This window comes from Pinus tabuliformis, chromosome 1_2 (genome assembly GCF_031772625.1).
Source record: "Pinus tabuliformis cultivar Carrire ecotype Pingquan chromosome 1_2, CPIR1, whole genome shotgun sequence".
NCBI lineage: Eukaryota > Viridiplantae > Streptophyta > Pinopsida > Pinales > Pinaceae > Pinus > Pinus tabuliformis.
The window spans coordinates 764412395-764440361 of record NC_142298.1 but is presented as its reverse complement, the minus strand read 5'-3'; the positions used below and the strand labels follow the sequence as shown (position 1 = coordinate 764440361).

General features: G+C 37.6%; 1 protein-coding gene across 1 annotated transcript in view; it reads right to left on the bottom strand.

Moving 5' to 3' along the window:
- Positions 1 to 6687: 6687 nt before the first annotated feature.
- Positions 6688 to 27967, bottom strand: part of LOC149208061 (phytochrome-associated serine/threonine-protein phosphatase) — a 66040-nt gene continuing 44760 nt past the window's right edge. Inside the window, exons 5-10 of the mRNA XM_089395925.1 lie at positions 8049 to 8159; positions 7769 to 7819; positions 7500 to 7643; positions 7221 to 7316; positions 7016 to 7087; positions 6688 to 6937 (exon numbers count right to left, since the gene is read on the bottom strand). Coding sequence (XP_089252051.1) covers positions 6854 to 6937; positions 7016 to 7087; positions 7221 to 7316; positions 7500 to 7643; positions 7769 to 7819; positions 8049 to 8159 — 558 coding nt within the window. The 3' untranslated portion in view covers positions 6688 to 6853. The remainder of the gene's footprint in view (positions 6938 to 7015; positions 7088 to 7220; positions 7317 to 7499; positions 7644 to 7768; positions 7820 to 8048; positions 8160 to 27967) is intronic.

Here is a 27967-nt window from a genome sequence, read left to right as displayed (position 1 = left end):
TCCTGTATATATAGCCAGGTAAGTACACTTTAACGAACTAGCATGTCTCTAAGACATGCCTTTTCATTATTAACTAACTAACCATTAGTTAATTTACTTATTATTTATTATTATATTTATATTATTATGATTATTATTTATTATCTATTTTTATTTATTTTTACATAATTTATGTTCATAACATTGCCTTCTCCTTCAAAAAGCTTTGTCCTCAAAGCTTGTTGAAGAAAGGCTTGATCTCTTTTCTGCTACGAATATCTTCTGCTTGATATCGTTTTCTGCTACGAATGCCTTCTTGTCTCGGAACAATCATCTTTGTCGATACAAGTTGATATGAGCCTTGGAGTGATATATAAAATTGTCTTACTGAGAATGGATCAGACCATCCTAGATTAACCTTCTGTGGAATCTTCTGATTACTGGAATTTTGTAACAAATTGTTATCAATAGACTGAATTGAGCTCACTTTAGTATTCTTTGTAACATAAGTTTGTTGTTTATGTTCTGAGTGATGCATATTTGTAGATTGATTAAGGTGTCTACTCTTGTGATTCGGATGTAGATAAGGAGTTTTTCTTGTTTGAACTTCCTTTAATGTTTTTATGACAGTTTCTTGATTGCCACCAGGCATTGTTGTTGTTGACTTAACTACTGAATCTTTATTTGGGGTGTCCTCTGTTTGAACGACAACATCTGAGTACGTTTTTACTTCAATAAGGTTTGGATTTGCCTGAACTGCGAGATTAGTGGTCTTGATCTTTGTTTCTTCAGTTTGGACTGCTACATTTGGAGATTTTGATCCTTCCTTTGCGACAAGTTCTTTGAACCTATTCGTCAATGACTTCTTATCGTCCTTAAGTTTTTTACTCTGTTTGAGCAGATTTTGATTATGATTTTTGAGACGTAAGCATTCCTCATTCTCTGAGTCAACTTTATTTTGGCCTTCATGCTTCTCATCTTTTAAACACTTGATTTGTTCTACTAATGTTTGGTTAAGGCTCTTTAAACGTAATTTTTCTTCTTCTTGTTCTAATAAATGCTCCTTGAGTTCCTTCTTTGATGCTTTAGCTTTCTTGACTTGTTTGAGTAGCTTTTCTTGGTGATCTCTTAGGCGCGAAATTTCTTTGTCTCTGTTGCAGATGACTTCTTCAATCTCTTTTTGCTTCTTTGATATAGTTTTTCCGTTATCTTCAAACATCAAATCTAAGATATCATTAAGGTCTTCTAATGAAGATTTTATTGATTTTGATTTACTTGTTATGTCTCGAAACATGACCATCTTCCCTTTATAAGGAAACGTCAAAACTTGTTTCTTTATGTTTAACATGAATGTACCCAAATCCTTAAACCAGGGTTGACTGAGTATGATGTCAGTGTTTCTATCCATCCTTACAACATGAAATTGAGATATGTAGTCATAATGACCTATTGTCACTTGTAGATCACTAATTTTATACTCATTTGGGTCAAAAATATTTTTCTTTACACCAATGCTTAGCTCTTGAATTAATAGTTGATTTTCCAAGTTGATGTTGATATAATTTTTATCATTGCTTGGGTTGATAGCGACATTAACTTCTCTTCCTTGGATATTTCCTTTTAATGTAATTACTCTATGATCTGTAACTGAAAGACCATTATAGGAAAACCTTTCTTCCTTCATCATTTTAGAATTGAGCTCCATCATTTTTTTTCAATGATTGATCCCATTTGTTTTGTCGTGATGACTTAAGGTATTATATTTAAAGTTCCTTTGGACTTTGTACTTCAAGCCTCCTTTAAAAGTGCATTTTTAACATATATATATAATTCTTCAAAACTCTTTTAATCCAATTTCCTATTATCCTTGATATTTCAAAATTCTTTTGTATTCTTTTTATATAATTCTACTCACGCTTTTTTTTCCTTTTGTACTTTAAAAAGAATATTTAAATATTGTTTCAATTGGCTTCTTTTAAATATCTTATTGTCTTTTAAATTTCATATAACTCTTTAAACTTTAATTCAATTTCACTTTAACTTAAACTCTTAACTGATATTTTCTCCTTGCGTAACATTTGATAATAATACCCGTTTATTTTTCTTTAAATATCCCTTTATAATATAATACTTCTCTTTATATATCTTTTATTTATTATATTTTTTTTTTCTTTTTGAAAAGTTACAACCCTAATGAAACGTGGCTATTCACCTTTGGGGTATATTATAAAATATATGTTCACTTATGTACTTTTGACTCGGTTAATGTTCTCCACGTAAAAAGTAAAACTTACCATTCACATAAAGAAATTTTGTTCCCTTTGTTTTTCTTTTACTTTTTAAATACCATGGGCAATTACCATGAGTTGGTTTCTAAAACCTCCGTTAACGTTTTCCACATAAAAAGTGAAACTTACCACTCACATAAAGAGATTTTGTATTCATTTTGTTTTTCTTTTACTTTTAAAATACCATGGGCAATTACCATGGGTTGGTTTCTAAAACCTCCGTTAATGTTTTCCATGTAAAAAGTAAAACCTACTATTCACATAAAGAAATTTTGTTTTTCTTTTAATTTTAGCATACCATGGGTTTCTAAAACCACGGGCTTGTAAACCACTTAATGAAGAATCAAGATAATAGTATTCCTTCTCTTATGTAAGTTTTAAATATATTTGAAATATTCTCTCTTAACTTTATCATGCACTTTTTGTCAATAATTTATAACTTTTTTTATTTATTTATTTTTTTAAATCTTTTTTTTTAATCTTTATATGTACTTGTTTTATTTTATTTTCTTCTTCTTCTTCTTTTTGAATTTGATTTTTTTTTCTTTATTTCTTTTTAATCTTTTTTTTTATTATTTTTTATTTTCTCTCCATATATGTATTAATTTTATTATTATTATTATTATTATTATTGAATGGCCAAACGCTTGATAGCAAAATGAAGAAACTCCAAATTCTTGTAGCGAAACACTTCAATGACAACAATGTTGATGAATTTGACGGTCAAAGACCTAGATCAGAGAACACGCCTCTGTGCAATGGTTGAGCGACCAGAAGATTGAACAGCTCTGATACCAATGTAACGACCTTAAAATACTTCGTAAACAAAGACATGCATCGTAAAACAGTAATTGTAATTGTATATTGAATAAACGAATTGATGTAGGATGAGTACAAATGACAATGAGGGTCCTATATATATAGCCAGATAAGTACCCTTTAATGAACAAACATATCTCTAGGACATGCCTTTTCATTATTAACTAACTAACCATTAGTCAATTTACTGGAAATTATTAATTTGTAAATAGGTTTTGTTATTACCATGGCTTATCAATACCACATGCTCATAAAACCATAACTCACTTCTTAAAATATTGGTTCATATGACATTTTTTTAATTAAACAATTTAATTAAAAAGGTAAAAATTGCATTACTTTGGAGATAAATTTGAACCTTTGATTTGTGTACACCGTGAGTATTATAGAATATCTTGTGGAGTCAAATCTCTACCATCTACCTCATAAGTATTAATAATTAAATTAAAAATCTAGAAACTCTATTCCAAAATAGATTCGTCTATCAATGTAATTATTTTTTAATATTATCTAAATTGGATAACATTTAACAAAAATATATAACTTATAGTGTGGTTGTTATGCAAAATCTAGATTCAAATTTTTCTAAGACCATTTTAGTTTCAAGCCACAAGGTTATAATCAACGGAATGGGTAGCATACGTGTGTATAATTTATTTCAAGATAGTCTCCTTCAAAGGTATTTAAAGATCATATATACGCTATTTATCATATATATTGTATTTTCACTTAATTTGTCATATAAATTGTAAGGAAATATTTATTATACTTAGAAATTTTAGTTAGTTCTAATTATATTTTAAATTAAAATTAACTCAAAAAAAGTCCTAATTTGACGATAAGAAATCCTAATGAATCAAAAAAATCTGTATTTACTTGTATATTAGTTGTGTATAAACTCATAATTACAAGAAATAACGCAATGGTTGAAAAGTTCAAAAATAGTTACAATATGTCTTTAAAATCAGTTCTCCAAAGAAAATTTAGGTGGGAGATTAGTTTTGTTTCTTTAGGTGTTAGATTAGGGGTGTGGATATAGTGAAAAAGAAGCATTCATTATCCTTTAGGACTATAGATGCAAAAAGAATTAGGTGGGAGATTAGTTTTGATTCTTTAGGTGATAGATTAGGAGTGTGGATATAGTGAAAAATAAACATTCATTATCATTTAGGACTATAGATGCAATAAAAACGATACATATATGAGCACCAAAACCCCTAAACGGATGTGGATAAGGCTAAGAGCAAGCCTTGGGTAGTTTTGACAAAATAGAAACACCCTTCATAAAGTGAATGCAAAAGAAGTCAAGTTGAAAACCACACCACTTATAGCATGACAAATTCACAACATAGAAACAACCATCATAGCACAGCAACTTCAATGATACCATTGTAAGTTAATGTAATCACCATTTCCTAAATTAAAAATGCAGTTTCGCTCTAGTCTAAAACTATATATATATATATATAAAAGAGATCTAACCACAATTCTTCTACATGTATTGAGTCAATCATCTTAATAAGCTACAGATCCGATAGGGACTCCCGTCTACCTTACCCCTACCAAACCAAATTAAAACTATAGTTTTACAATTATATCGCGAGCTTATAAAATTCATCAAGGCTTTATTCATTAGGAAGCAACAAAACATTGTCAAAGCATGTGACGGGGACATTGCAGTTTATACACAATGACATATTTAACTTGATTTTTGCACAGATCAAGATCGTATATGTTACATAGACGAGGAAATCTACTTTTTATAACTCATTTAGCGTGGGATTTGGGCGGTTTAATGCCACAGAACAAATCAATCAAACTTCCACAAAAATATGAAACCACAATTAGTGCACAATGTGAAATAATAAAGCTCCAAAAGATTGTTAATGTTTTGAACCATTATTATAGTCCAACTAATCTCTCCCCTATAATAATTTAAGTGTTAACTCGAGGAATTATACAATTAATGACAAGGCCAAACAAATATAAGTTCATCGTGATGTTATTAAAGTGCAAGTGAAAACGGGATGGTGGGATAATCCATTGCATTTATAAAAATCCAGCTGCATAATATTATCACCAAGGCATTAAGCAAAAACAAATTTGGAAGGTTCACAAAGAATAAAATTTATTATTCATGTTATATAGGATTTGCCATGTCATCAATGAAACATCACAATCTGACATATCTTTATGCATAATGTAAGGCCTGCAAAAATTGGAGAAGATCTAAACATGCAATCTTCATTAAATTAGTCATGTGCACAACTTCAACCAAGCGCAGCAAGTTACTTAGAAGCACGTGTTCAATTCGTTAAGAATAGATTAGATAAGCCCTTATAAGTTTAGATTCGTTAAGAATAGATTAGATAAGCTCTTGTAAGTTTAAATTATATAGGAGGTTGTGGCATATATAAAATATGGTAATGAGACAAATTAATTTCAGATGCTTTCACTGTGTATGTCATTTCATTGCTTAAAAATTGAACTAGTCAAGAACAAATATAATCTTCCTATATAAGACAATGTGGAGCTCTTCGTGTTTAGGTAGATTCTTTCCCATCATTTTTAGAGGAGAGGGAAACAACCATACTTTGAATTTTTGCGGACTAGTGACATTATGTACGCGAGCATTTTTTACCACCTCTGTAAATTTTCTTAGCAGTCCAACATCTTGAAACTTTTTACCTGAAATTAAACATGCGAGTTTACAAATGATGGGAGAAATATTCCTCTTAGCAGTTACTGCAACTACAATTATGTAGCAACCACTGCCAAGAAAAATCTGGGAGTCCCTTTATGCAACCATGAGAAAAGAAACCTAATCAAACTTTTGCAGCTGGTATATCCCCAAACTTTCCTTTTCAGAGTTCGGAATTTTCTCATAAGAAAGATTAATGAGATTTTTCATGACTCATAACCATTTAATAAAGGTAAAGAAGAAAAAATAATAAAGAGAATAATTATAAACAAATAAAAACATATCCCAAAGGTACATTGAATGTTATTAACCAAGTGGTACAAGTTTGCTTTGCCACTCCTAACCTCGGTGAAATTAATTCGAACTTTAAAATACATCCGAGGCTTCTTTTACAGGCATTTTTGCTAGAGAAAAGCTCAGCTGGATATACAAGCGATGCATCATTCCAACCGAAAGCAAGCTTTTAAAAGAATTGTTTAGAATAGGACTGTCTATGGAGATGATTTCAAATACAATTTAACCACAATACCAAAGAAAAACTCTCCCTGAACTTTAGCACTCTAATACATCCCACCACTTCACATTGAGGCTTTAACCCCTCAAAAGTTAATAATTGGCTCTTAAGATGCTTTGCACGTGCCACCTGGGTTAGAAACACGGGATAACAGCCTTTTAATTTTGGACTGCTGAGAAAATGCAATTTTCAACAAAACAGTCAAAAGTAAATGCTGTGAAATTGAATAAAACAAACTATCATAGAGGAAACACGGACAAATGCCTTAGCATTTGCTCCACTCTAGAGAGAAAAACAATGATGTAATGACTTTGACTGATATGATATTGTAAACATTATTAAACCTAAATCAATACAGATGACATGCATGCCAAAAAGAACCATCAGAATTACAACTCCGCTGAAGTACAGGATAAATTAATAGTTGACAATTTACTCAAATATTTCATTGATTTGTGGCATTTATTCCAAAAATAAGACTGGAGTGTCTCAGCCTATCTAATTTACAAGTTACACAAAGACACAGCCAATGAATGTTTATACAGATTAAATCTACAAAAAATATGGAACCCCAGCCCTTGGGCCCATCATAGCACTATTCTCCTCTGTTTCTGTGAAGAATTTTACATCCCTTTCCTGCATTCAATATGGTGACAAATTAATTTTGTACATCAAGATTGTAATTACTAAAATTTTATGAACAATAGTACATACCATGTTTTCATTAAAACTCAAAATTGAAGCTACATTCCCACACCGGTAACAATAATTCGGTGCAGACCAAACCTGCCATTTTTCAAAAAGAGTATTGTTTCAGTAGCCCAAATAAAGATTTGAATAGGCAAGCTAGTACAGATTAAGCTTCAAAAGTTTTAGTACTCTACAGAAACAACAAATTCTAGCTGCAGCAACTACATACCGTTACTAAACTTCTATCTTGAAACATATATTTAAGACCTTCTTGCACCAGTTGATGTGCTCGGCACACAAGTTCCAAGTTATTGATATGATTGAACTGCAGACCAAAATCAAAGTTTTAGATGTTCATCAAATAATTGGCATACATGTCCCCAAACTTGCCAAATTCCTGCACTTAGATTATTACTATGACTCTGGGCATAATCTTCATACTCAATCCAAATCAAACTTTATTTGTAAATAACAATGTTAGACAAAAAGAATTCAACTTTCTTCTTACTTCAGAAGTGACACGAGATCCAAAAAGCCACCCCGCACCACGAGGACTAACTGCCCAAGTCTCAATTTCTTCTGGGTCGCTCCACATTAAATCACAGAAAGGCCCTTCATGTGGTATTTCACAGTTCCTCTCAATGACTCTAATCTGAATATATAAAAGAAAAATCAGCAAAATCAGAAGTCACTCCCGATTCCTTAGCTTTCTCTACTACACCTTTTTTAGAATAAAGTGGTCGTAATATAGCTGAATCATCAACTTTTCCTACTGACCTGATCAATTGTCCGTATATCAGGAGAGAGCCCTCCGTGTACGCAAAGAACCTGGATTATTAAAAGGTATAATATCAGTACTAATTCAAAAATTAAAGTTCTATTGTAGACAAAGCAGTCCCCACAATTTGAAAAGCCCAAGTGAAGAAAACTTAAAGGATCCTCATTAAGACAATATGATATCTGTAGACCTCACACAAACAACCGTTAGCATTACTTGTAAGTTTCTAAAGTAGCAATAAGATAGATAACAAATTGAGCCATGCACAATCTAGCTTACCCTTCCATCAATGATTGCTGAGAGTGTAAGGTAATCAAAAACATCTGTGCAATAACGCCATGCATTTGCATTCCCATATTTACGCTGGCACTCATCATAAAATCCATACACCTGAAAAGCCAGAAACCAACTTGATGACAAACATAATAGCTTATGACAAAATAAATGGGCCTTACTGCATCTGTTACGGAAAAGTTCCAGGCACAAACACTGAATTAGTTATATAACACTAAAATTGCTTTGCTTTAAAAAAAATGCAATCTTCAACTTCTCAGAGAAAACAAGTTGGAGAGGTTTGCTAGCAGAAGACTGATAAAATATATAATGGTTTATGTTACTTTGAAAAGGATTAACAAAACAAAAATCAAGAACTTGTAAACGACATAGATAGGATAAACATTCATCCAACTTTACCAAACAAATGTCTGCCTAAAATCATCTCTGTCCTAGCCCATTCACTATAGTTACCTTCCAAAAAGCTAAAAGAATGTACTAAACTTTCAATGGCAACTAGGGCCGTGAAGAAAATCTGCTTGTCATATGGCAGATCTCCTCCTACCCTGGTACTAGCAAATGGTATAGAGAGCTGAAGAAAGCACAAAAGCCATGTTAAGGCTCACCTTCAGAGAACAAAGCTAGCCACGGGGAAACATGCTATAGAGTTGGAAAATAAAACATGGCACGCCCCTTTAGGGCTCACTGAAAAACCATTTTAAGCATTCAGTATTATCATTTTTTATTGTATTTCCAGATACACTACTTTTGGAGTTCTATTTTAATATAGTTCGCCATTCCAAACAAATATAATAAAGCATAATCCTCCTATAAAAGAAACACTTGATATTGGTGATATCGATACCATGGTGCAATATACCTGAGTATATTGTCTACACTTAATAAATGTTAGTAGAATTGTGTCCATTAGGGCAGCCATCTCTTACGTCATACATGTGAGTCTTCCTGACTGCCTAGCACCACACCTTGTAACTTTCACATTTAATATATTTATTTGTCCATTGGAGCATATGGTCTCATACCTATGAATGCCTATGGTGCACCATGAGTACCATATGGTATGTCACAAAATCTGCTTGTTAGATGGCAAATCCTCTATTCTCAACCTGGTACTAGCAACATGGTATTGAGTAGAGGCGAGCACAAAAGCAATTTTAAGTCTCACCTTCAGAAACGACAGCTGGAAAGAGGAAAACATGCTACAGATTTCAAGAAAACTCCAGTACGTCATCAGGGCTCACTTCAGAAAAAGTGAAAGACCATTTTGAGCATTCAGTATTATTACCATTAACTGAATTTGCAAGTGCATTGTAAGTTTTCTAAGTTCTATTTTAATTTAAATTGTCATTCTAAAGAAAATTACATAGTCATATGTAAGAAACACCTTGTGGTATTAATACCATGTCTATATATGTAATGTATAGGAATTGCATTGTCACTACAATCCATTAGAGCTGAAAAAAATCCATTTTGCTAAGATCCATCTTTCGTTTCCAACAAAAGTAAATGTTATTTATATTGTGTTTGGTTCACTGTCATAATTCTAAACCTGAAATAAATTCTGTTAAATTAGCACCATGCTTATTCTCTTTGACACGTATAAGAAGTGAAAAATAAGGAGAAAAGAGAAAAGGGATATACTGTGTTGCACTGATGCAGAAAAACGCAAAACATGGTTAAGAGCAGCCAATTATTGACTTGGTTACAAATGCTTTAGGCCAGGCAAAATCCCATTTCAATGGCTAGGCTTAATGTTTGATGGGGATGCAAATTGGAACCCAGGTAAAGCAGTGGAGGAGGCATTGTTGACAATAATGCAGGATGAATGGTTCTGGCCTATTCAATAGGAATTGGCAAGGCAACAAATAACAAAGAATAATTTACTGTTTTTTATCACTAAAAATTGTACTCAGTAATCAGTCACAAAACCACTAAGGATATCTTTGGTGTAACAGCAGAAAACTAGCCAATGTCATCTCAGCTATATTTCTCTCATTTTGATACTAGTGCACGCTAGTTTAATGGAGGTATCCCTAAAAGAAACTCTGAATAAAAAATCATGATTTCAGTAAAATATGACCGGTGCTTTAGTCAATTGGGTGAATGGAAAAAGAGAAGAAAATCTGCCAGATAGATTTGGTAATCTGCAAGATAGATTTGATGATTTACTGTTTGTTATCACTTGAAATTGTCCTCAGTAACCTGCCACAAAACCACCAAGGATATCTTGGGTCTAACGGCCAAAAACCATCCACTGTAACCACAGATATCTTTCTTTCATTCTGAAACTAGAGCAAACTGGTTTACGAGAGGTACTGCCAAAAGAAACTTAGAATAAAAAAACATGATTTCAGTAAAATATGACTGGTGCCTTGGTCAATTGGGTGAATGGAGAAAGAGAAGAAAATTTGCAAGATAGATTTGGTATCCAAATCTTACTGATTAACAAACTGCCAAATTAAAATCAGCAATCTAGAAAGCTATCCAATTGACTGAACATTCCACATAGAAAAGCAAAATTCAATAAATACAGGTTCGTTAGGATCATATCTGGGGGGAAGATTTGAGTCATTGCCTTGTTCCCAAGTGTTTTTTCCCAGATCTTTCATCAGCCTCTGGTGTTCTGGGATTCTCAGCATCCTGCAAGGGGATACTGTCCCCAAGTAGGAGCCATTGTTAACCCCTGTACCTGCACATGAAATCAGAGATCTAAATCAGATGTTTAGGGGAATTCCAGCCTTGTACCTGCCTTAGAAAACCCTTTTCAGTGCTGCTCTAGGTAAGGATAAAATCAGCACCTCCCACAGATAGATTAGCACTTTATGTATCTTCAAAATTCGGAGCTCATCATCAACCAGCAGTAGAGGAGCTCCCTTGCGGATTATTCTAAGATCCTTCATGCCAACCTTAGCAGCCAGAGGGTACACCGTTTGAGATGATTAACCAGAAGAAGGATGCCTCACTTAAGATGCTATTCTAAGCATGCATTTTGAAGAAAGATCTTGTCCTTTGTTGCCACCTTCAGACCTTTCCTTGTTGCCGTTTTGAGGTCTGTTTGCATGCATTCACCCAATAGTTATGGTGCTCTGTTTCATTGATATTTCCAGCTAGGTGGCAGATATCTTTCGGCTGAGTACATTCAATAAGACAGCTGTAGGGCAGAGCACTTACCAATTATTAACGATACAGGGTGCATTTTTAAGTCATGTAAGCTTGACAGCACTGCCATATAGGGCACACCAATTGGTGGTCACATACCATCAATGGGGAGTTACATTCACCTTTTTATAGCACGCGGAGGGCACAATAGGGACGGAGTTACATTTGTTGATGAGAGTAGCTCAGGTGGGTACTTCTGCACAGGTCCAAGTGTCTAAACGTGCAAAAGTCCCTTAGCCTCAGCAATTACTTTAATTACTCAAGTACTTGACTTTTATAAGATAAAGAGAGTTCATCTAATGAAATGTAAAGGTTATTGGCACTAGTGAATTAGATGAATCTCAACCGTTGATCTGAAGTGATACTGAAATCTGATCTCAACTATCAATCATTTTGGATGTTAGGGGTGTGGAGGCTAATAGAGAAGATACATCTTTGAGCACAAGACACAGTGACTAAAATCTCGGTGACTGGGCGGAGGACATTCACCCAAGTGTGCAGGGATTGAGGAAGTCCAAGGGGCAGCAATGGAGAAGAATCTAGATCAACCAGCAAGATTGAAGAACAGATATGCAGAGGGTTTGATCATTTCCAGGTTTTGTTGTATGTGTGTTTTTCCTCAGAGAGCCATTATCCTGGAAATGGAGCCCTTGTATGCTGTAGATTATTATTAATGAAACAGCAGATTTTTAAGGGCAGAAATTATGTGTGCATGTGTTTGAGATTGGTGTATTGATTTCTTCTGCTGTATTATTTTATTTGTGTTTAAATCCCAGCAGTGTTCTTATTCAGTAGATCTGCATTGTTACAAACTTACAGCAAAGGAATCTGCTAGGTGATACTTAACCAGTAGCAGGGGTTAGGAAATTCACACGGTATTAGAGCATTGTCTCTGAAGACCAGTCTCTAGTATTGCACACAGGAGCCAAAAGACATACAGATTGAACAGGTTAAAAGGCATGGGAAGCTGACTGCCAGGGCCATAAACGAGAACAATCGCACGCAGTCAGGTGTGGCAGATGCAGAGCGGGTAGAGATTCAATTGTACACCATACAGTGGCTGAGATAAAGGTGAAATAAATAAATAAATAAACAAAACAAAAGAAGCAACCGTCGCAGTCAAGTCAACCGCCAAAGTATCGTCGCAGGAGACGTGCCACATGCGGAGCACAAAAAAAGGGGACCGGCCCAAAAAAATACTATAGCCACAGTGGCCAGCCATACACACATGTGAGGTCAGGAGCTGCCAGAGAAACGTTTGGGCCATACTAGTGGACATGGTAAGTGGGAGTCACCAGCTGTCAGGGAAGGAGCCACACACATGACGCAGCAAAGAGCAGCCACCACAGGTACATGTGGGGTTGGGAGACTGTCGTACAGCAAAGCCGCCAGAGCCATAAGCATACGAAAGTCAGTGCAGTGAAGCACACAGCCACAGAGCTGCCAGAAATCCATACAATGGCCATACAATTGGGCTGTACGAGTACACAACAATAGGTACAATGAGCCACCAGGAAGCTATGCACAAATTCACAGGTTAATCATACAGCAGCCAGAAAAGTTGCAGAGTTAGCCAAAATTGTCAACAGTGATTGGTAGAGGTCATCCTTCAGAGGGAGAGAGGAAGACCGTATCAGTCAAGTGTTTGGCAGAGATAAAACTTTTGTGGGTGTTTCAAAAGACCGAAACACAGGTCCACAACAAGATCTTAGCACATCCATAAACCAGCAGCAGTTTTATTCTTGTAGGTGCTAGGGGGACATAGCACACAGCATATTTTTCAATCAGATCTAGAGATAGCATCAACCAGTTTGAGATTTGAGAATAGATTGGATGGAGCACCTAACTTCCTGTCCTTGAAGGCAAGGGCTACCTTGCTCCTGAAAGAAATGACCTTTGGGAGATAGCTGGTAAGGAAGCTCAACCATGAAAATATTAAAATGAGGACATTAAAGCACAATGGGTCATCATGAATGTTGTGAAGGATCAGTTGATCCCTCACTTCACATAGAAGAAGACAGCCAAGGAGATGTTCAAGGCTCTAGTGGACCTGTTCCATAGTGACAACAAGAACAAGAGGATAATCTTGAGAAACAAGCTCAGATCCATCCAGATGTCAAGGTCTGATAACATTAACAGTTACTTCATGAGGATTGCCCAGACACAGGATCAACTTGCAACCATTGGAGAGAAATTGGAGGACGTAGAGCTCGTAAATATGGCACTGAATGCTTTTCCCAAATCATGGGAACCATTTGTCAAGGGAATATGTAGAGCTCGTACATGTGGCACTGAATGCTTTTCCCAAATCATGGGAACCATTTGTCAAGGGAATATGTTGCTCGGTAGAAGCTTCCCAATTGGGAAGGCTTTGGGATGATTGCATCCAAGAACAGACTTGGGAGGAGTTAAGGCTAATAGGTAAGGAAATAGAGAAAAGAACCTTGCCCTAGTCAGTATGGCCAAGAAGGACAAAGGGAAGGGTTCCAAGGGTAATAGTGGGGGATCACAGCCAAGAAAAAAGGACCTAAGCAAGCTCAAGTCTTCATTTGCCACAAGAATGGGTACTATGCATCGTAGTGTTCGAACTAGAAAGGGAAGTTGCAGCAGACAACAGCATCAAGAGAGGTTCAGCTCGATGAGTTTGCAACAAAGTTTGAGGACTTCTCATTTCTCTTGTCTATCTACCAGCACCATGCCACCATCAAAAGGAGTGCTTGGTACTTGGAAAGTGGCCCATGATGCCATATGACAGAAACATGGTAGCTATTTAGCAGTTTGATGAATAAAGACTCAAGAGTTCTTGTGGAGCTTGGTGATGATGCCAAGTACATAGTGAAGGGAGAGGAAACATTAAGTTCCAGCTCGAGCTGGAGGAATGTTGGAAACCAAGGACATGTTGTATGTACCAAGACTAGAGAAGAATTTCTTCATAGTCTCAGTGATCGAGGACAAAGGATATGAGGTCATGTTCGAGAATGTGTGGGAACTCCTTCATCTTAAAGAGTCTAGCCCAAGTATAGCAATGGCCATTGGGTTAGAAAGAGCAACTTATACAAGTTGATGGACAACCCTTTTCAGTGATTGACACATGCCAATGACAACTTGTGTGAGCTATGGCACAAGAGGTGTTTAGTAGTTAGGTGTGTGCAGAGGGTGTGCACGTCGCAAGAATGCCAAGGCTGCTTTTCCGAGCAACGAGAGTATGTCCAAGGGTATCTTGGATCTCATTCATTTAGATTTATGTGGAGAAATGTCAATGCATTAGTACAAGAAGCATAGTATTGTGTCACATTTATTGATGATTGTTCCTGGAAAACTTGGATGTTCTGCACGATCACCATGGATGAGGTACTCAATCGCTTTCAAGAGTTTAAGGCCCGGGTGGGGAACCAAACAAGCATGAAGATCAAGTTCTTGAGAACAAAGAATGGAGGAGAGTACAATTCCAACAACCTCAAGGATTTCTACAAGGAGGCAAGGATCAAGAGCGAGGAGACAGTCTTGCACAACCATCACTGTAATCAGATTACGGAAAGAAAGAATCAATCCAACATCAATTTTTCCAAGGCTATGCTACATGCGTAGAGTTGCCTATGTTTCTTTGGGAAAAGGCATGTAGCAGTGCGATTTATGTTCATAACAGGAGTCCTCACAGGATATTGGGGGACAAGACTCCAGAGGATGTTAAACTTCTAAATACCATATTTGATTTATATTCCTAGCAATATTTTAGACCCAAAAATCATTTAACCCAGTAAATTAATTTTCTGAAATTACTGAATAAAATACACAAGTATATTAGCAATAAAAATGAAACAAAAGCACAAGTAGAAAATCAATCACACAACAGAAATTCTTAAACCCTCCAATTTATTCTTAACTTCTATTACTCAAAATAAATAAGGGCTCCCTTACAAGAAAAATGGCCAATGTAGAAATATAGGATCTATACAACAAAATGAAACCTAGAAATCTTGGCCCCTTAGGAAAAACTTTGCCCCTAGAAAATCCAACTTTTTTGATTTGCAATTCAGCCTCTCTCTCCTAGACCTGTATAGCCCTCGTGTTGGAGAAATATCCCACCCTCAGCTAGGTCGTGACTTATACGGCCCCATGTGCAAGCCTCCAAGCTAAATTTCAAGACCCCTACGAATTCGACCCTCCAAGATCTCGACCTCCTCAAGTTTTCTCTCTTCTTACTGCAACATTTCCTTCTCCTTAGCCTTGAGTCTCTCACTCTTCACTTGATAAAATTTCTCTCTCAATGATTCAATGTGTCTTCCTCCTCTCCTCAAGCTTTCTTTTATAATTTCTCATTGAGCTAGCTCCCTAACTATAATCACCTAATAAGTGATGGATGGCTAGGATTACATTGAGATCAATGGTAGAAATCAGATCTAATTCACTAAAGTGAATAATTCACTTTTCTTTAGAAAACCTTAGCCAAATAACCAACATTAATTAATTAATCAATGTGTTTTTCCTAGGTTAGACATAAAGGTCACTTAATAACTTAAGCAAGTACCTAGAGAGGCTTTGGACAACCTCTGCATGTTTGACACTTAGCCTATGTGGAAGCACCTATCCTAGTTATAATCATCAACACTTCCTCCTAGCAAAGAAGGTTTTTTGCACCACCCCCATCTTATCTTTATAGAAAAAAAATTCCCTTTCACTAGGGACTTGGTGAGATATCTACAACTTGCTCATCTAAGGAGATATACTAAAGCTTCGCAACTCCCCTCTGGACCCTATCTTTGATGAAGTGATAGATGATCTCTACATGTTTGGACCTATCATGAAACACTAGATAATGGGATCCAACTCAAGACCAAATAACACTGTGAGCATCTTGCAAAGCCAAATGGCCTCACAACTCTTCATACTCATTGCCATATACTCGACCTATTGAACCGAGTGTCAATGAAGTCTGATTCTTGTTGAACCATGAAATCACTGCCAATCCCAAAATGAAGCAACACCCTGAGGTGTTTTCCCTATCCACTACACTCATAACCAATCTAAGTTTGTATATCATTGCAACTGCACTCTACCACTCTTGACATATCTCAGCCCATACTCTATTGTACCTTGTAAGTACCCAAGCACATGCTTTGTTGCAACTCAATGCACCCTCAGCTCCACCAAACACTAGCTCAGGGTATTCACAACAAAGCATATATTTGGCCTAGTATTGACTAGATACATCAAGGAGCCAATTAGTTTCCTATACAAAGTTGAATTCAATAACTCATATTCTGAAACATTCAATGTCTTCAATTGGCAATCATGGGTGTAGACACGGGCTTGCAATCCACCATCTTGAATCTCCTTAGGATATCAACTGTATATTTTCCTTATCCCAAGAAAATCTCACCTACCAGCTACCACATCTCTAATTCCTAAAACTAGTGCATAATGCCTATGTCCTTCACCTCAAACTCTATAGTTGAATATCACTTGCATATCTCTATGAGCTTCTTTCACCATGTGAGAAATAAGTCACCACCAAGTGTATAATACAAGTTGGGAACCAATTCACTCTTGGTGACCCCATGCCCAACAAATACCCATCAATTCTTGAGTACCATGCTCTTGATGCATGCTTAAGTATAATGCCTCATTCAATTTCCATCCATGAGACTCTCTCCCATGCACATCAAAGGCTTTGGGTTGCTCAATGTACACCTCTTCCTCAATCACTCCAATGAGAAAAGCTTTCACATTCATCTAACATAAACTCAACCCCATCTTTGAAGCAATAGATATAACGAAATTGATAGAAGTATATACCTAGCAACAGGAGTAAATGTCTCCTCATATTCCACTCCCTCCTAGAAGAACGCTTTGTCCATGAACATTGTCATGTGCTTTTGAATGCTACCCTCCACAACATGCTTAATCTTAAAGATCCATCTTGAGCTCACCATTGATTCCCTCTCTAGCCTCGGCACAATGTCCCACACATCATTCTTCATGATGGAAACACACTACTCCACAATGGCATCCCTCCAAACCTACTGGCCAGTTGCCTCCTCATAACTGGTAGGCTCAAAATCAATGATGTCACTCATGAGCACCATGTAACTAGGAAACTATATCGATGGTCTACTCTCCCTGAAAGTACTCCCAGGAGCCTCCACACGTTGCTAAGCATCTCTCAGTGTTTGCTCCAGCCATCTCAGCCTCTCGCTGACAGAATTGGAAGGAACCTACATCTCCTCCTAATTTGAAGATTGAGTCCCTGTTGTTGGTGGTGATATCTCTCCTCAATCTTTGGAGCCTCTCGCTCCTTATTCTTTTCCACCATTGGAAGGGGTTCATGGGACTTCCTAAAGGCTCATCTCCCCTCAAATTTGACATCCCTGCTCACCACAGCCTTCCCTTGTGATGGAATGTACACCATGTACACCTTTGAAGTCTCATTATACCCCACAAAGATGCCCTTTTGTGCCAAGGACTCCAACTTCATCCTCTTCTCTAAAGGTATATGGATATATAATAGACACCCAAAAGATTCGAATATGACAAACCACTTATTTCACACCTAACAGTGCCTCCATATGAGTCTTATCCTCAAAGAGCCTATGAGGACTCTTTATTTAAATATATATTGTCACATTATAGGACTCTACCTAAAGAAACATGAGCAAGTCCTAACAATTCATCATTACCTTGGTAGCTCCAATGATGGCCCTGTTCTTCCTCTCCACAACGGCATTTTGTTGTTGGTTGTAAGGTACCATCAACTACTTCCTGACTCTTGCCTCATGGAAATTCTTAAAGTGGTTGGATGTATACTCGCCCCCATTGTCTAACCTCAAAAATTTAACCTTACTCCCTATATGGTTCTCCACAAGAATCTTAAACTATTGAAAATAACTAAAGAACTCATCCTTGGCCTTCATGAAGTGGATCCACGTTCTCCTGGAGAAATCATCAATAACCACTCAGGGATGCCACTAACATAGGACCACACTCATCTAAATGCACCAAATCCAAAATCCCCTTGGGACCTACTATCATTGTTAGTAAAGGTAATATTAGCATACTTGCCAAGTGCACATCCCTTGCACACACCTTGTTGCTCTATTGTAAACTCCAAAAGACCAATGATAATCTCCCCAAATATCGGTAAAGCTTTGTGGTGCAAGTGACCCATCCTCTTGTGTCATAACTTGCACAAGTTCATGGCACAAGTTGTCACTATCATGAACCAAGGCACGTACAAGTTAAGCCTTCAACATGTACAAGTTCCCCTCTCTGCTCCCAATTACTCGTCCTAAGCTCGAATTAAAACCTCTTGGCCTAACAAGTACTTGTCCATCCCGAAAATAAACTTCATACTCCTTGTCCTCCATGGTTGAGATTGCAAGTAGGTTCTTGGTTGACCCCATAACATATAACACATCTATCACCTCCAAAGGATCTCCTAATCCTAGCTGAAATTTGATAGCCCCAACCCTCTCTATAGCACACTCAACATTGTTACCAAGTTCCACATGTAGCTCTTGTTGGGAATCACGATTGTCATTAGACCAAAAACCGTAGGTGTTAGTCAACCATCGCATCGCCAGAGATAAGGATCCATGAGAGGCAAATAGTCCATGTCATGAAACACACAGGGAGCATTGGTTTATCCAATGTCCAACAATATCCCCCCCAACGCAAGTCGGGTGTGTATCAAACTCATGACCTATGCTCTGATACCACTTGTCGGGAATCACGATTGTCGTTAGAAACAACCCACAAGTGTTAGTCAACGACCGCATCACCAGAGATAAGGATCCACGAAATGCGGTTAGTCCATGTCACAAAACACACAGGGAGAGTTGGTTTATCCAATGTCCAACATTATGGCATTTGAAGCATTCAGTTTTATATATGAATGAAGGGGCATAATTTCTGTAGGTGTGCATATTGGAGTATCTCCCAAAAAATTTACTTCTAGGGAACTGATTGGAGCCCTGCAATCCTTTGCCATGTGCCCAAAATTTGTACAAGAATAACAATAAACCTACCTACAACATCAACTTTTGTTTTTGAAGCCTAGGTTCTTCAAAAGTTATTTTGACTCCTTTCCTTACTTTTGTTGGAGTTGGGGGTGCAACTTTCAAGCTTCATATTCTTGTCCTTAGATGTACTAGGGTTTGCACCATTTTTGATAGAAGGCTCACTTGCATATCCAAGACCAGATTTGTCGAGAGGGGATCTCTGATGACTGAGGATGTCATCTAAGGTTTGAGAACTCTTTAGATTCTTGTTCTGCTGATCAACTTCTTTCCTTGGAGAAACAAACTATTTTTTCATCTTCTCACATTCTTCATCTTTCTTTGCTAGTTGGTTCTCCATTTCTTCCTTCATCCTTGTCGTTTCACATGCTTGAATTTTTAGAAAGAGATCTAATTTCATTCTAAAGATTTCTTCCTCCTTTTCCTTTAACTGGCATGCCATGATTTTCTTTTCCTTTTCTGTTTCATCAACTTGTCCTTTTAGTAGGACCAATTCTTTCTTTAGCTTCTTATCTTCAACTCCTTGAATTTGTTTCCTTGTGACTTCTAGTTGAGCTTTTAGGGAACTTGGAAGTGACTTCTTCATTATATTGGCCAATTTTTACTACAACTTTGCCCAATTCTTCAAACCTTTGTTTAAGACAATTCGCCAAATTGTCTTCCTTTCTTTTTGCTTTGTCTAATTGATTTGTCATGGATATGACTTCTTCATGATGTTTCTTCTTGTTTTGCTACAATTATTCCTTAAGCTTGTTGAGATCCTCATCCCTTTCTTGTATTTGATGCCTTAAAAGGACAACTTCCTTCTTTGTCTTGTCAAGATCATGATCAACATCTTGTACTTGCTTTTTGAGTTCCTCATTTTCCCTTTTCAAACTACTTATTTCTTCTAGGGCAGCTACAAGCTTTGTCTTGAGATCTATTTCAATATCAACTTCAAAGATCTCTTCATTATCTTCCTTTATGCAATTTGTGCCCTCATCTTTGCTTTCAATTGTCTTCTCTAGTTCATCTTTGTGCTTTTTGCCATCATCTTCTTGATTAGAAGTCACGACCATCAATCCTTTTGAATGAAGATCTTGAAGATCTTCCCAAAGCTCTTTTGCTGATAAACATTTCTCCACTTTGACCTTTATAGGATTTGGTAGCCCACTCAAGATTGCCTTTATTGCTATTGCATTATGTTCCTTGGACTCTTCTTCTTCCATTGTGCTTCCAGTAACCACTAATTCCTAGACTTCAAAACCTTGAGCCATTAAGAAATTCTTCATTCTTGCCTTCCATATTTCAAATTTTCCATTGAACAATGGAGCTTTCCCAATTTGATTATCCACTAAGGAGGTGACACCTTCGAAGGGTTTGCAAGCCTTCTTCCTTGACTTTGCCATTTGTGTTCTAAGGATCTACCTTCCAGTTATTAGGCTGAGAGTGAAGGTACTAACTCTGATACCAATTGTTGGAAATATTGAGGGGGGGTGAATCAGTATTTCTTTTACAATTGTTACTTTACCAGTTAAGATCACTTACATAAACACAAAATGAACAATAACAAGATAAATGATTTTATTAATAAGAAATTGAGTACTCCAATCCTCTTTACAACAAATCAAAAGCTCCAACTTGTACAACAATTTGTTCTAGGGCTCCAAGCTTAAGGACACCAATCCCAAAGCCAAATCAACAAAGAAAAATTGTATGGCTCCAACCCTAGGTGAAGACACCAATCTTCAATTCACCAAGCTCCAACCTGTACTTTGCCAAGCACCAACTTAGTCTTCTTGAGGACTCCAATCCTCTAGGGCTCCAACCCTCTCAATTGGTTCTGAATCCAAGCTGTTGCTTCAGATCTTCAATATGGATTCAACGGTTCTTCAAGACTTTCAATGTCTTCTACAACAAGCCCTGGTAGTATCTTCAAGTTCGCCTTCAACAATGCTCTTTCTTAGCTCATCAATGACAACTTTATCAACCACAAAAGGTGTCTTCACAACTCTTCATGATACCCAAGCAACTTCCTTGAAGGTTACTTCATGATGGCTTCAACAATGCATCATGGTCTCCAAGAATGTCTCCAAGATCAGCTTCAAGATGTCTTCACAAGGTCTTTAGTAATGCTCCAACGTATCTTCAATAAGTTGCCCCAAGAAGGTCCAAATTATACTCTTCAAAGTATGCTCTTAAAAATATCTCCAACAAGTACAAATCTTCATGATTGTCTGCTCTAGATCAACTTGTGAAGTTTCAACAATTGCTTCAAGTCAACACAACAAGATTGCCCCAATAATATCTTACAAGACACTGCTCTAAGATGTAATCCAAAGGTGCTTCTCAATTCAACAAGTCTACAAGTCAACAAGTCTTTAGTAGGTCTTCAACAATGCTAGCAAATATCTCAATAAGCTGCTCCAATTACAATATGGTCTCCACGGTCACCTCATAAAAGCCTTGCTTCAACGGACCTCAACAACAGCTACAATAATGCCCCAATACACTGTTCACAAATGTCTTCAAGAGTGTTGCTTCAATGGTTATAAAATGACTCCAAGTATACTTCAAAGAATGCTTAAATTATACTTCAAGTATACACAGGAACGTCTTCAAGAAATCTGCTCTAAGAACACTCAAAAGTGATTGCCCAAAAATACCTCAAAGCATATCAAAACCATTTCCAAAGTATACACCTGATCTTTAAGCTCTTACCCCAAACAAGTTTTTAGGCTACTTCAAATTACCAACCAGAGATTCCAACGAGTTCTTGATCAATCTACACGATTAAATGATCTGATCACAGGTCTGAATTTAATGAAACTCCACAGCTCTAAGTGTAAAGTTGTGCAACAAGTCTTAGGTACGCAAGTTACAGAGTTGCTTCAGTTGCACGTCCGAAAAAATTTGCATAAGCCTCAAGTCCGGGGCCTTTATTTTGTGATTTGAGAGATTATTTTAGAATCTCAGTTGCACTTTATATGCCACAGGCCTGAGGAAGTCTCCCTTGGAAATACTAGCAAATAAATCATGTGATCCTACCATATGACAAACAGTACCATTGTCCATGAACCATGCAGCCTTGGCTATGGTGTCAGAAAGACAAGACACCAACGAGAATTGTTGAAAAACGTAACTAGGTTCGATCTTCATATAATGTATTTGAGTCATCATGAAATGTACTTGTCAAAAGAATAAAGAAAAGAGATTTTATTATTGTAACAATTACTTATTAAAGCATGGGTTTCATGCTTGGGTCATCATTATATTAGTCAAAGTCCCCATTGTGGACTCCTAAGATTAATTTTGAATTTATAGAGTCATTGTATATTCAAAGAGACCCTTCTTGGGCTTTTGAATCATGTAAAAAGGTTTAGTATTGAGTTAAATATGATTTACGTATCCTCCACACCAAGTCGGCCTAGATCAAGTCGTCCTAAGGACACCAATTCGACCTCCCTTGAAGCCTATAAATAGAAGCAAGTTAAACTCATTTGGAGCATATCATCTCAAGCTAGTTCGATATCTCTAGGGAAGTCGGAGAAGTGGAAGTGGGTCTAAGGAAGCCAAAGAGAGTGCGAGTTTGGTGGAGTCTAAGGAGAAGAAGAAAACAAAGTTTTGGTGCCTCTCTCTCTCTAGTCTGTGCCCTAGTTTGGGAGATCAAAGTCTTCCAATTTTCGCTGATGTTGAAAGCTGCCTGATGCCGGAAGCTGCTACACAGTCGAAGTTGCTGGAAGAGGTCGAAAATCTGGGAGACTGACTTGGTGTGGAGGGAAGGTTTGGTCTTTATCTTGGGTGAAGAGTCTCAAAGAATACTATTGAAAGGAAGAGAATTTTCACTTTGTTTTCCCCTCAAGGGGGGTTTTTCCCTAGCATAGTGCCTACATCTTGTATCTCTTGTTTGTGATCTTCATACAAACATAATATCGTAATTGCTTGATAAAAGATAAGATAATAAAGAAGTAAAAGAAGGCAACATAATTCAAAAGTAATTATCAAGAAAAGAGAATCAAACCCTAATCTATTTACATTGATTTTCCAACAAGAACTCTTCCTCAAACTTGGTGGCAAACATACTCACCTGATTGTTTGTTGATGTTGCAACATCTTATTCTTGTCCTTGTTCAAACTATTATCACAATTTTAGTCAATAATTTTTAAAGCGTTGACAACAAGAATGTCAATGCCAATTTGTTATAAACAGGATTAAAACGTTGACAAATGGAATATCAACGTTATTGTATGTTCTAAAAATTAAAAATTGGGCTGACATTCAGGGTAGCAGCGCATATGTGTAAAAACAGGTCAGTTAAAACTCTAGCAACGGGAGTATCAACGCCAAAGGGAGAAATTCAAATTTTTTGTTTTATGTCCAAATAATGCACTGACAGGGCACACGTCAACACGTAAATTGTTAATTTTAGGCAACAATGGTATGTTTTATGCTTTAGAGCAATTTTACTTCAATATATTTATTAGCCCAGTATCAATATCCAGATTAGTAATCACATCAACATGATAGCAAAATGCAAATATAACATAAACATAAACAGTATAAGACAAGCTAAGACAAGAGGACACAAGATGTGGCAATAGCCAAGGACAAAACCCAATGTGGAGAAACCCTTGATCAAATCTTCTTTTAGTCTTCAATAGTTCAGCAACAAAAGAGCCCTAACCAGAAAAGTCAATGATGGTCAACAGGAAAGATTTGACCCTCAGCAAATCGGTCAACTTTAGTCAACTTCGGCCTCCAAACAACAACATAAAGCAACCCTCAAAACATTCAAATTCAGCCCAGTCAAAGTCTGGTCAAACAGCCCACTTGCAGTCAACCCTAGCTGCAGTCAACGCTGGTCAATAGTTTGGTCAAACTGTCTAGAAATTCGGTCTCCTAAAATTTCACTTTTCTGAAATTTCAGACGTGTGGAGAGAGGCCCAGAAATCCGTACCCAATCAATGAGGAGAGAGAGAGAGAGAAATGTGAAGATGAGTGTGTCCAAATTGGGCTAAGGCATCATGTATTTATAGCAAACGTTGAGGAAGAATAGATGTGACTGTTGGGCTTCTGAGACTACATAAGTTTGTTGGCCGACCTTGACAATTTGTCCATAATCAAAATAAATTCATAACTTCATTTGTACATGTCGAAATCGAATTATCTTTAGATCAATCCTACACCTCTCGGAGAGAGGAATTAATATCAGTTGTCATAAATAAGATGACCCATGTGGAGTTTGGCCCTAGTTTCCAATTTTAACACTCCTTCTCAACTAGGGAGAACTTCATCTGCTAATCCATCTGCCAATCTTTACTATCTCTGCCATCAATGCACTGCTTTTCACTGCTCTGCTGAAATATGAAGAAGAAGAAGTGATCGAGAATGTACCATACCATTCTCCACTGACCCGAAGCCAGTCCCAAATAAAAGAAAGTGTCTCATAACACTCTTACTGACCCGAAGCCAGTCCCAAATAAAAGAAAGTGTCTCATACCACTCTTACTGACCCGAAGTCAGTTCCAATCAAAAGATAGTGTCTCCTCATACCACTCTTATTGACCCAAAGTCAGTTCCAATCAAAAGAGATTAACTTATAGCACTCTTACTGACCCCAAGTCAGTTCCAATCAAAAGAGAGTGTCTCATACCACTCTTACTGACCCGAAATCAGTTCCCATTGATCCCAGATCAATATCGGTCATCCTAGAATAGGGAGTACGGTAGTACATGATGCGTCCATCAGTAGTACTATGGTCCCTATCCTCATTTCCCTACTCATTGGCCACATGAGAGGTACTTCCCATGAGTCCCAGACTGCATGGGTAGGATGTCTCAGCAGGGGAAGGATGAACCATTCATCCTGCCTACATATCGCCAAGGGTTATCACAGGGGAAAGCTGAACCACTCACCTTGTACACAGCAAACCACTAGGGTAAGGCTGAACCACTCACCCTATACACAGCAAACCACTAGGGGAAGGCTGAACCACTCACCCTATGGTTGCTCATTGCTCCAAGAAGTACCCCAAGCCCCCCGGAGCTCCCAAAGCTCAATGTCCATCTCATACAGGACCCTCATAAGAGGGTCTCCCCACGACTCCAAATCGTTCTCGAAAGGCCAAGAACTTGACCTTCCCCAGGGGCTTTGTCAGAATATCAGCAACCTGCTCATTAGTCCCAATGTGATGGAGCCTTATTGCTCCTCATTGTACCATATCCCAGATAAAGTGATACTTGATATCTATATGCTTGGAGCAATCATGAAACACGAGATTCTCTGAAAATCAGATCCCACTTTGGTTGTCGCAGAGGATCATGATTGTATCCAGCACATGTCCAAACAGCTCACTAAAGAGCTTCCTCAACCAGACAGCTTCACAGGCGGCCATACTAGCGGCTATGTATTCGGTCTCGGCGGTGCTAAAGGCAAATGATTTTTGCTTCCTGCACATCCGGGATATCGAAGCAAAACCCAAAGAAAAACAACATCCATAAGTGCTCTTGAGATCCACCACACTGCAAGCCCAATCAACATCAGAATAACCATGCAGCCTCACATCTCTAACAATGTATCTCAGTCCAAGAGTGATTGTGCCCCGAAGATATCTCAAAATATTCTTGGACCAATCCAATGTATATGATGAGGCTCAACCATATATTGACTCAATGTGTTAACTGCAAAACATATGTCCGGACGGGAGTTCACCAAGAACATCGGTGCTCCTATGAGTTGACGATACTCAGAAGCATTTCCCAATTCAGGTCCAACAGCACTACCACATAACTTCTTAAAGTTAAGTTCCATCGGAGTAGTCACAGGCTTGCAGTCCACCATCCCAAATCTTTCCAATGTCTTCACAACATATTTTCCTTGAGAAAGAAAAATTTCACCTGGCTTTTGCCAGACCTCCAACCGTAGGAAACAGTGCATCGATCCTAGGTCCTTCATCTCAAATTCAGAAGCCAACTCCCTCTTACATTTGAGGTGGCCTCCCTACTGGTATTCTTCTTGGTCTTCCCCTTACCCTTGCTTGCCTGGTTAACAACCGATTTGTCCTAGGGTCTAAGGACCACATCCTAGACATCATTCTTCATAATTGAATCGTATTCTTCATTCATAGCATCCTTCCATACTTGTTGCTTCACGACTTCTTCAAATGATGAAGGCTCATTTTGAATGATAGTGCTCATGACGGTCAAGTATCCTTGATACTAGTTCGGTTTCTTGCTTTCACGGAAAGTCCCCCTTGGTGCAATATGTCTCTCGGCATCTTCGAGAGTCTCCCTAAGCCATGAGGATCTCCTCTTGGAGAAGAAAGGGTCATGAAGAGGAGGATCTATAGGATCCATAGGTTCATCTACACCAGGCATCGTTTTGTCCTCTTTTTCACCCTGATTTCCGGTGTCAACTTCTTTGTCTTTCCTTAGGATAGGAAGGTTGTTGATCTGCCTGAGGGCCATATCTTCGTCGAAGGTGACATCATGACTTACCTCAACTTCCTTTTGACCAGCCACAAATTCTATATCCCTTAGAATTTTCACTATAGCCCACAAAGATTCCTTTCTTCCCAAATGCACCCAATTTGCTTCAAGTTTCTTACCAGTGAACATTTCTTCAGGAGTCTTGGAGTCCAATGCTCGATGAGGGCATTGGTTTTGAACATACACTGTGGTATTTGCAGCTTCAACCCATAGGAACTTCAGAAGGCCTTTTGATCATGAAGCATGACACGAACTGCTTCTACAATAGAGTGATTCTTCCTTTCAACCATACCATTCTACTCAGGAGTGTATGGCGTTGTAGTCTCCCTCTTAATGTCAGCTTCTATGCAATAATCTTGGAATTCATTGGATTCATACACGGTCCCATTATCAGTCCTCAATATCTTGATTTTCTTCTCAAATTGGTTTTCGATCAAGGCTTTGATGTGTCAGAACTAGGTGAGCACTTCATCCTTCTTCTTCAAGAAGTAGATCCCGGTCTTGCAAGAATAATCATTCGTAAAGGTGAGATAATATAAGTATCCTCCCAAAGAGTTTACGGGCATCATACCAAATAGGTCGGAGTGGATCAATTGCAATATATCTGTGGTCTTGCTATTACTTGAGGGGAATGGTCCCCTTGTAAGTTTTCCTTCGGCACATCCCGGACATACACCTTCATGCTCTACTTTGAACTCGGGCATACCTGTCTCACATCGGATAGGGCCTTATAATGAAGATGGGCAAACCTCCGTTGCCATAGTTCAAATTGTAGAGATGTGTCGTAATACATGGCTCCCAAAGGACTTTCTCCAACTTCATACAAAGTGTCAACCCTAAGCCTAAGAGTAAAAGCCTCTTTAAAATTTATTTTCCAAACACGTACCTTTCCATCGATGAATGCCACCTTGAATCCTTTGTCCTCCATGGCTGAAACGGACACCAGGTTCTTCTTGAGATCAGGTACATATAGTACTTCTAGCAAATGAATAGTGTTACCTTGATTCAATTGAAGGGTAACATTCCCTACTCCCTTCACAGGATAGGTGGCATCGTCTCCAAGTTTGTCTCCTTTTTTATCAGATTAGAGAGGGCTTCCTTGTATCCGGTGAAGTGCCTTGAGGCACCACTATCAATCAGCAAATTTCCTAAAGTGTCCGGAGTAGAGGCAGTGGAGAGCGCCAATATAAGATATTACTCTTTTTGCTTATTGTTAACAACATTTGATTCTTCATACTTGGAGTTCCTTGATTTCTTAGAGGG